The sequence below is a fragment of the Buteo buteo genome, chromosome 16, assembly GCF_964188355.1.
Source record: "Buteo buteo chromosome 16, bButBut1.hap1.1, whole genome shotgun sequence".
Taxonomy (NCBI): Eukaryota; Metazoa; Chordata; class Aves; order Accipitriformes; family Accipitridae; genus Buteo; species Buteo buteo.
This window is the reverse complement of record NC_134186.1, coordinates 29,581,286-29,590,496: the sequence shown is the minus strand read 5'-3', so window position 1 is coordinate 29,590,496 and position 9,211 is coordinate 29,581,286. Positions and strand designations below refer to the sequence as shown.

At 65.7% G+C, this 9,211-nt stretch overlaps 3 protein-coding genes across 7 annotated transcripts; 1 reads left to right on the top strand and 2 right to left on the bottom strand.

The window, feature by feature from the left end:
- Positions 1 to 223: 223 nt before the first annotated feature.
- TMEM216 (transmembrane protein 216) lies at positions 224 to 1,635 on the bottom strand. The gene is made up of 5 exons (XM_075048474.1): positions 1,597 to 1,635; positions 1,296 to 1,397; positions 1,089 to 1,181; positions 694 to 895; positions 224 to 573 (listed from the first exon to the last, which is right to left on the bottom strand). The coding sequence occupies exons 1-5, from the start codon at positions 1,607 to 1,609 to the stop codon at positions 558 to 560; spliced, it is 426 nt and encodes a 141-aa protein (XP_074904575.1). The 5' UTR covers positions 1,610 to 1,635; the 3' UTR covers positions 224 to 557.
- A 364-nt stretch (positions 1,636 to 1,999) lies between these two features.
- TMEM138 (transmembrane protein 138) lies at positions 2,000 to 5,844 on the bottom strand. Of its 3 annotated transcripts, none has more exons than XM_075048468.1 (5): positions 5,823 to 5,844; positions 3,799 to 4,034; positions 3,548 to 3,719; positions 2,512 to 2,587; positions 2,000 to 2,408 (listed from the first exon to the last, which is right to left on the bottom strand). In XM_075048468.1, the coding sequence occupies exons 2-5, from the start codon at positions 3,924 to 3,926 to the stop codon at positions 2,296 to 2,298; spliced, it is 489 nt and encodes a 162-aa protein (XP_074904569.1). In that variant the 5' UTR covers positions 3,927 to 4,034; positions 5,823 to 5,844; the 3' UTR covers positions 2,000 to 2,295. The 3 variants fall into 3 exon arrangements, with proteins under 3 accessions (XP_074904569.1, XP_074904567.1, XP_074904568.1); XM_075048466.1 differs by lacking the exon at positions 5,823 to 5,844 and adding an exon at positions 5,136 to 5,242; XM_075048467.1 differs by lacking the exon at positions 5,823 to 5,844 and adding an exon at positions 5,081 to 5,169.
- On the top strand, positions 4,092 to 8,668 carry CYB561A3 (cytochrome b561 family member A3). 3 transcript variants are annotated; one of them, XM_075048460.1, is made up of 6 exons: positions 4,092 to 4,716; positions 6,644 to 6,849; positions 6,915 to 7,123; positions 7,199 to 7,353; positions 7,618 to 7,774; positions 7,951 to 8,668. In XM_075048460.1, the coding sequence occupies exons 2-6, from the start codon at positions 6,666 to 6,668 to the stop codon at positions 7,972 to 7,974; spliced, it is 729 nt and encodes a 242-aa protein (XP_074904561.1). In that variant the 5' UTR covers positions 4,092 to 4,716; positions 6,644 to 6,665; the 3' UTR covers positions 7,975 to 8,668. The 3 variants fall into 3 exon arrangements, with proteins under 3 accessions (XP_074904561.1, XP_074904559.1, XP_074904560.1); XM_075048458.1 differs by lacking the exon at positions 4,092 to 4,716 and adding an exon at positions 5,254 to 5,386; XM_075048459.1 differs by lacking the exon at positions 4,092 to 4,716 and adding an exon at positions 5,974 to 6,110.
- Positions 8,669 to 9,211: the final 543 nt, after the last annotated feature.

The following is a 9,211-nucleotide window of genomic DNA, read 5'->3' as shown; positions in this document are numbered from 1 at the left end:
GGGGTGGGAGCATTTTAGTGCCACTGTGTGGGAGGGAAGAGCAGCACTTGGGGACTATTTAGTGCCTCTGTGCCCACCATCCCTGACCCTCACTGTCCTCCCATGCTTCTGAGGGGCTCCTGTGCCCCCCAAGCCGGCTCAGGGCAGCGCTATGGGGCAGCGGTGCAGTGCTGGAAGCTCCTGAGCATTTCATGCCCAGCCCACTGCCCTGGGGAAAGCCACATGCCCAGGCACCAGGTAAAAATAAATATTTATTGGAAAATAGTGAATTTTTCTGAGAAGGCAATAGAAAAAAAAATTCTCCGTACCTCAAACTGACCTGTGCATCACAAGTCCTGGGGGCCGCCTCCCAGGTGGCAGTGGGTCGGGTGCTGCCTGGCAGGTCGCTCGCGCATGCTGCCGGGCGAAGCGGAGCGCAGGCAGGGTGAAGACTTCTCCTGCCCGGGACTGATGTGGGCTTGGCCTGGGAGATGGAGCCGGCACCAGGGCCGCTGGCTCCCTGCCGCCTCGTGTACCTGTGCCGCTCTGTGCCTGGTCCTTTGGCGTGGCATGGGGCCTCAGTATGAATCCACACTGCCAAGAGGGAAGAGGGGGACATGTCAGCACCAAACCAACCAGGCGGCTCACCGTGCCGGCTTCTGCCGCATCCCGGCGTTACCCAGCTCCCCGCATGACGTGGCCTGGCTGCGGTACCTGGAGAAGGAGACCAGCGCGAGGACACCCAGCAGCAGCTCCACGGCGTAGAAGAGCAGGAGGATGGCGTTGAGGATGGCTTCCAGGCGCAGGGCGTAGGTCTGCAGCAGCAGGTAATAGGCCGCCATCACGGCCGCCGGGACGGTCAGGGCCAGGCTGATGGAGAGCGGCACCTTCCGCTGGCACAGGTTCCCCTTGGATCCTGGGGGGAACACGGTTATGGGGGGTGTGTCTCCCACAGGGCCCCCCAGGACTCTGCGGTGGTGGGGGGGACATGGTAAATGGCACCACGGTGGTCCCAGCTCTGCCCCAGCAGTTCCTGGGGTAGGGGGGTGGCAGCTCTGGAGCCCGATGTCAGCCCCGGGGACACCACCCCCTCTGTCCCCAGCACTTACCGAAGAAGATGCGAGTGGCCTCAGTGCCGAGGTAGAGGAAGAGCAGCACCACGTCCAGCGCCAGGTTGGTGAAGGGGTACGGCAGCAGCAGCACTGCGGGGTACAGCCACCGCTGCCCTCAGGGCCTGCACCGACAGCCCACCCTGGGCCTCAGGGCGGGGGGGGGCTGCTGCCCTGGGAGGGGGGTCGGGGTTGGGGGGGACTCACCCTTGTACACGAAGATGAAAGCCTCCAGGAGGAAGTAGGTAGCGCTGTACCACCCGTTGAGGAAAAGCAGGACCTGCAGTGGAGCCGAGGAGCGCTGGCGGCCTGAGGGCACAAGGCGGCCGTAGGCGGGGGCGGCGCGGACCGGGCCCCAACCCCGCTCCCCGCCTGGCTGAACCCCGCTCCCGGTCCGTTCCAGGCCCCTCCGCGCCTTGGCCAGCTCCCAGTCCCATCCCTACACCCCGCTGTCCCCCCCCGCCCTCCCCGGTCCTGGCCCCGCTGCCCGTCGCGGCCCCTCACTCACTCCTGGGCGCCATCTTCCATCTCCATGGGAACGGCCGCCGCCGCCCTCGCTCCTGGGAGCGCTGGGCGGGAAAGCACCCGGCCGCTCTCTCCGCCCTCTCTATGGTTCAGGAGGACTGGGCAGCTGAGCCGCCGGTTCGAATCCCGCGGCCGGCCGGCCGGGCGGGGGGGAACCAGGACCCCCGGCTGGGGCGGGTGGGGATCACCGGCTGCCCTCCGGTTCTGCCTCCGTTCCTACGTTGGGCCGAGCATCTCACGCTGCAAGCTGGGAAAAGCCTTGTTCTGTGGCTGCAAACACGGCGCTGAGCTGGCCGGGGCCGGCGCAGGGCACAGGTAAGGCTGCCGGGATGGCGGCTGCTGTCACTGGGAGGAAGGGAAGAGCCGGGGGGGGGCCCGGGGCGTACAGACACCAGGGAGCTTCTGGAAAAGGCAGCCGATTTATTTCTTTATTGTTTACAAAAACACTCAAGTCCCAACAGGAGCTGTGGCGCCAGAACGCACCAGGAGCCTCCCACCAACTCCCAGCATCCGCATGAGTTTTGCCAGCACCAGCAGAAGAGCTGGTCCCCAGGAGGAAGAGGAGGAAGGTGGCTGAGCCGAAACTGTCCCCAGTGGGGCCCGCAAATTGCAGAGAGATGGCGGGGGCTGCCGGGAAGTCGAAGGGAAGGACGGTGGGTCGCCCAGAGCCCAAGGGAAACCATCAGCCGCGGAACTGTGCAAACTCCTTGCGTAGCCAGAGCGAGTCCTGGTAGAAGAGGGGGTCACCCAGGTGCACCGCCGTCCTCTTGTAGAAGTAACAGTAGAGCACAGCCGCTGCGGGAGGGAGGGGGGTGAGGGAGGACCCCCAACTTCGCCCCCACAGGCTCCCCGAAAGAGGCAGGACCCCACCTGGGACCCTGCGACCATGAGCCCTTACCCAACCGCTGGAAAACAAAAAGGGTCTGCAGGCCTTCAGTCCACACGAAGCGGCCGGAGTCCCGCCACCGCAGGTTCTGAGACAGACAGACAGACAGGAGCCAAGAATAACCCTCGCGTTAGTTTTGGGGGCAGCAACCTGTGCCTCCGGCTCCCTCAGCCCGGTGTGCTGCTGGGCACAGGCCAGGGGAGACGCTGCTGGCTGCGGGGGGCAGCTCCCCCACCCCAAAGATTAAGCAGCTCAGGGGATTTAGCCAGCGAGCCGGGACCTATTCTAGCTTCAGACTTCAGATCTCTGCAAATCCCCATCAATCCCCTGCCCGGATGGCGTGGGCAGCACCGGGGTGGCTGCCCACTCGGGCACCCTGACGTGGGGCAGCCCCCAGCCTGGCTTGAAGCATTTCCCCTGCCCTAGGGTCAGGGAGGTAGGGACAGACCCTCACTCAGAGGCTGGAGACGTGGGGGATGAGAGCCCGATGGAGGAGGGTGCCCAGGGGCTCAGCAGGGTGTGTGGGCTGCTCTTTCAGGGGCTGGGGCAGGGGACAGGAGGGAGTTTAGTGGGGGAAGAGAAGGGGAAGATGCTGCCAGGACCACTCGGTGCTTGCTCGCTGCCAGCGGGGAGGGGGCCGCCCCCAGGCGCTGAGCCCTGGCGTTTGCTGGGGATTAATTCCAGGTAAACCAGGAGGTGCTGCCACAGACTTCAGCGGGGATTACCCCAGGAGTGGCTTCTGTGCCAGCACAGAGCTGGAGCTGCTGGGCTTCCCCTGTGGAAAGAGGATTTTCCAGCAGGTTACAGCCCTTAAGTAAGGGGCCAGGATGGGGCAGCTCACTTCCAGCCTGATGCCTACGGGGTGGGAGGTCATGCAGGGAATCGCAGGGGGACACCAAACTGTCCCTGCGGTGGTAGATTGTGGCCTTTCTCTCACGAGAGAGGGACTGAAGGGAGCACGGGGTTGTGGCCAGGAAAGCAAGCAGACCACCACCTGTGCTGCCTGCCCTCAAGAGAAGCCGGCAGCCCCAAGCTCGCCCCAGCCTACCATAACCCAGATGTGGAAGGAGATGCTGAGCGCCAGGTAGGCCCCTGACAGCAGGATGGTCCCCTTGAACTTGTGGAAGAGGAGGTTGACCAGCCCAGCCTGGAAGACGAAGGTGTTGAAGAACATGAGGAAGATGATGATGATGTTGAAGAGAATAGCAATGTCCTGGATGCTGCAGAAGGAGAGAGATGTGGTGAGACCCCAGCTCTCCTGCCCCACTGTGCTACCCACTATGTCCGCCTGGCGCTCACATGAAGAGGACGAGCTGGACGGCGGGGGCCGTGCGGAGCAGCTCCGAGAAGGAGTTGACGAAGAGGTCATAGAAAAGCAGGAGGAACTGCAGGAACAGGACCAGGCTGTAGTTGCTGGTCTGGAGCATCTTCCTTCCCTGGGGCTTGGAGCTCTCAGCCCCGGCATCCCCAGCGGCAGAGCCAGCTCATGGTCTGGAGCTGAGGGGCTCAGCGTCGCCTCTCCCTACGACCGAGACCTGGAGGGGGAGCAAAAGTTTCGTTTGGGAGGGTGGGACGCACCCCCTGTACCTCGCAAACCTCCTCTGGAAACCCAAAGCAGGGTCAAACCAACAGCAGCTCCTGCCAGTTTCTAGCACGCCGATGCAGAGCTGTGCTCTGCCCCTGGTCTGTAGGCCGGGCTCTTGCAAATAAGCTGTCTCCCTTCTCTTCTCACCACGCAGCGGGCTCGGGTTCAGTCTCACTCTCCCACCCTCCAGCCTCACAGCCACCTCGATCTCAGGAAACAGATGTGAAGAAATCCCGGGACAAGGGAGATGTGCGAGTCTCAGGGAGCAGTGTCCAGGCAGGTTATTCACACCTCTCACGCTGGACAAACCCTAAAGCTGCTGACGGCTCCACGGGCAGTGCTGAGCAGGCCACGCTACGGGGGCAGGTTTGGGCACGCCGTGTCCCAGCATCGCTCTCCTTCGCCCCACCCCAGGAACATGCACCCTGCCTGGGGCAGCTGGTCAGAGAGTGGACAAGGACACAGGGAGGGGACGAGGTCACAGGGAGGGAGCAGAGCTGTCTGGGGACAAGCAAGGAGGCACAGCTCTCCTGCCCACTTCTCCGACAGCCGACCCGGGACCCGCACTGGCTGGGGACAGCAGCAGGGCAGCACCGGGGAAGGAGGGACGGAGGGACGTGACACAGAGGGAGGTAAGGCGGTGCTCGGAGGGACTGGGGGGGTCCAGGAGAACGGGGAGGGTCCCCCGTGTCCTGGCAGTAGAGTTCTGCTCTGAGGCCCTTTCTTCTCTGAAAGGGAGCTCCAGGGCTGGATATGATGGGGGAAGGAGGCAGCTCCCCCCCACCCCCCGTCACACAGCCACCACGCAGCCCCCCTCTCCCTGCGTGGCCCCCGGTTCCCCTCTTATCCCCCTATCCATTCCCCCCGACCCCAGTCCCGAAGGAGGCCGCAGCATCACCGGGGTCCCCCCCCACCCCAGCAGCCGCCCTCGGGGGTGCTTCCCCCCCACTCCTCGCCGGTGCACAGGCAATCCGCGGAGCCCGGAGCTGCGGGTACCGGTGGTCCCCGCTGCGTCCCACCCTCCGCACTCCGGCAGCGGCCGGGCGCTGACCTGCGGCCGCCATCTTCCGTCTCCAGGGTAACGGAACAGCCACTGAGGTGGGGGCGGAAGCGGGCGGCTGGAGGAACCGCGCTGGGGCCGCTCTGGCCGTCGCTCTCGCTGGCTACGCGTACTGGGAGGGTTGGCGGGGCTCGGAGGCAGCTACCACAGAGGCGAACGGCCAGAGCGGCGCCGTCCAACATGGAGGCGCCCGGCGAGGCCGAGGGGGCCGTGGGGCCCGGCGGGCGGCGGGAGGGACTGAGGTACGGCCCCGGCACCAGGCCAGACCCCGGAGCTGAGGGAACTGTGGGGTCCGGCTCCGTGTTCCCGGAGCCGGGAGGAGCCGCGGGGCCTTGTGTTCCGGGGAGCCATGGGGCCGGGCCCCGTGTCCCCAGACCCGGGGGAGCCGTAGGGCCGGGACTCGTGTTCCCGGTGTTGTGGGAACCGTGGTGGCAGGCCCTGTGTCACCAGGTCTGGGGGAACTGCGGGGCCCCGGCTGTAGGGGAGCCATGGGGCCAGGCCCCACATCCCCAGGCTTTGGGGGAGCCGTGGGGCCCAGGCTTTGGGAGAGCCGTGGGGCCCAGGCCCAGGGAGAGCCGTGGGGCCGCTCAGCGCCGTGGCAAGCATTGCAAGGCCTCGGAGCGAGTGGGTGGCTGAGTTCACGGTCCTCGTGCTGCATCGGGGCCGCGTCCCACCCACCTCCTGCCTCACGGTCCCGTGGGGCGACTGATCTTCGCTGGGGGTGGCAGGGGAACACAAGGCTGTCACCCGCCCTAGGAGGAGACATAAATATCTATTTTTGGAGGCAGATGCAAAACACCAGGCAAATGAGCTCAGCCCTGCTCCTGCCAGTCACCTGCTCGAGCCCTGTGGGCTGAGGGCAGCACCGAGGGCAGGGCCCTGCCGGTCCCACTGCCCAGCCCAGGCAGGGATGTGGGGCTGTTGCCTGTGGGGTCTGTCCCCCTGTCTCTGACCCCCATGAAGCAGGTGGGGGTGAGGACTGGCGCAGAGCAGGCAGGAGGGAGCAGGGGTGCTGGGGCTGCCAGGATCTGGGTCGGGGGGGGGGTACAAGAGTACCTCCTCACACCCAGGTGGGGCGAGCCCTGTTCTGTGGGTGCAGCTGGGGGGGGGGTACAAGGTGCTGAGGGGGGAGGGGATCGGGTCAGTGGGTTCTTGGGGACAGCGTAGGGGGTGCTGGGGGAGCGCAGGGTTACAGGAGACACTTAGACCCTCTGTGAGGCCCTTGCTGCTGTCCCCTGGCACCAGGGCGGCATGGTAGGGTGCTGCCCAGGGACCTGGCTCTGCAGGAGCTGGTTTTGTCCTGCATGTCCCCAGCGGGCCGGCTCCAGTCCTGGCATCCTTCCCTGGCCAGGCAGCAGCTGGGCCAGGGCCACCCCTCCTTGGGGTGCCTGGTTCCCCTTTCAGTCTGGCTCCTCCCTGGGGGTGTCTGCACGCAGGCCAGAGCCAGCACAGGCGGAGAGCCCCGGCAGAGGCTGAGCAGGCGTCTCGCTCTTCCCCAGGTGCCGCCATCCTGTCGCAGAGATGTTGGATCTGCCCTTCCTGCCCTTCTGCATCTTTCTCGGTGGCCTGGGCTTCATCTGCGTGGCCTTCGTGAGCGCCTGGTGCCAGCACTGGCGCGGCGGCTTCGCCTTGGACGGCAGCCTCCAGATGTTCAACTGGCACCCGGTGTTGATGGTGACGGGCATGGTGGTGCTGTACGGTGCAGGTGAGCGGGGAGTGCGGCGCGGCGCGGCCCTGGCACAGCTCCTGCCTGACTCTCTTGCCCAACAGCGGCCCTGGTGTACCGCCTGCCCCCCGCCTGGAGCGGCCCCAAGCTCCCCTGGAAGGTGCTGCACGGTGCCCTGACCCTGGCAGCCTTCAGCCTGGCCGTGCTGGGGCTGGTGGCCGTCTTTCGCTTCCACAACAACCACGGGACGCCCAACATGTACTCGCTGCACAGCTGGCTGGGGCTGGCCACTGTGCTGCTCTTTTCCTGCCAGGTGGGTGCTGCTCCAGCCCCCCCACACCCTGGCTCCCTTCTCCATGCCCGTCACCCTCACCTCCCCTCCCTGCAGTGGCTGGCCGGCTTCAGCGCCTTCCTGCTGCCCTGGGCTCCTGCCTGGCTCCGTGCCCTCTACAAGCCCGTCCACGTCTTCTTCGGCTCCACCATCCTCATGCTGTCCGTGGCCTCGTGCGTGTCGGGCATCAATGAGAAGCTCTTCTTCAGCCTGTGAGCATCGCGGCGGGCGTGGGGAGAGCCTTTGCAGGGAGGGAGGCTTGGGGCAGGGGTGGTTTGGGCTGGTCGTTGTCTCTCAGTGTCAGAAGCGGCACAGAGCGAAACTGAGCACAGGGTGGTGAAGGGAAGTGAGCGATTTCTCCCTCAGGTGTGTGGTTAACCTGCACAACTCCTTGCTGCGGCATGGGTACAGGGTTGCGTGGGCTTAGGGGAAGGCTGGGCACATTCAGGAAAGCTTTTGGTCCCTCTTCTCCCAAGGAAGAACGGGACGATGGACTACAAGTGCCTGCCCGCTGAGGCTGTCTTTGCCAACACGCTGGGGCTCCTCATCATCCTCTTTGGGGTGCTGGTGCTGGGAGCCCTGGCCAGGCCGAGCTGGAAGCGCCCCGACGCTGACTCCCCAGACTCTTGCCAGGTACCAGCTCCGCTGCAGGGGCACACCGGCTGCGCGCAGGGTGGGTTCAGGGAGCCGAGCTGAGGGACCTGCCTCCCACCACAGCCCCAGCTGGCTCATCCCTGGGGTGGGGGGGGACAGTGGACCAGGCTGGGGGGGCGGTGCAGGTACGAGGCTCACCCATACTCTCCCCACAGCCACTGCTCACCGCCGAGCGCTGACGCCTGCGTGGCAGCCGAGGTCTCTCCCTGCCCTCCCGGGGCTGCCAGCCCTGAGTCGTCCAACCCTGTCGCTTCCCTGCCTGCACCGCCGACTCCGCTCTCGGCCTGTCACCTTGCCCTTGCCAGGGGCTCCCACTGCCTGTGCCCGATGCTCATCTGCCCGTGGGAGGAACAGGCTCAGCTCCCTTACAACAGAGATGTTGCTGCGATGAGGACATCTCTTTGCCTCCTTTGTGGCCTGGCATTGGCCTCCTGCCTGCCATAGGATGAGGGCAGCTGCAGTGTGATGCTTCAGCCTGCATCCTCATGCCTCTACATGCCAGCTCCTGCCGGGTCCAGCTGGTCTTTCACACCTGGACCTTGGTCCATGCCAAACTGGCTGCCCTCGAGCCTTCCCTAAGCTCTGCAGTGCCATCGCTCAACGCAGCAGCCGGAGCTGTCAGAGCCTCGTCAGGTCAGAAGCTGCTGGAGGAGCACCCATGTGCCTGGCAGCACTACCCCCCCCCACCCCAGGACCATCTCCTGCGTGGGGTGGCCCGGCTTGGGGCAGCAGGGATGGAAGGGACCCTCGCACCGTGCCTTGCCCTTCATCGGGCTGCCTGTGCCTCTCTCTCCGCCCTGTGGGTACAGGTGGCGGGACCAGCCGAGCAGCCTCCCGGGGCCCTCATGGACATGTAATAAACCGCTGGCTTCTGCAGTGTTCCTGCACCCACATCCTTGGGGACAAGGGGGGGCTCCAGGAGCTGGGGTGGGAGAGGTGGGTGTCTGGGGAGCAAGTCCCGGTGCTGGCCAAGTGAAGCTGTGCTGCCTGGAGGCTGTGTCCCCTCCGAGAGCCTGGCTTGTCCTCCCTGGCTCCTACCTTCCTCTCCACCACCGGTAGCTGGAGCTCCTCTGGCAGCCTGGGCTCACGCTGGCCGGTCCCCCTGCTCACCCCAGACCCTTGCCCCAGCTTGGGGCCACCCTGTGCTGCAGGGTGGGCTCTGCCCCGGCCCCTGGTTCTTCTTTGTCCATTTCCCCGAGCCTCCTCCCAGCCCCGTGCCTGGGGCCATGTGAGTTCTGTGGTTTCCCCTCCCAGCACCCACTGGGGAGGGCTTGTGGCCGGCCCAGAAGCTTCCTTCCTCCCCAGCGGTCATGCTCATGCTGGAGCATAGGACCAGCTGGATCTCTCTTCCTGTCCAGCTTAAGACGGGGACATGTCCTGGAGGAACTGGGTGCATCCGGGCCAGCCCTGATCCCC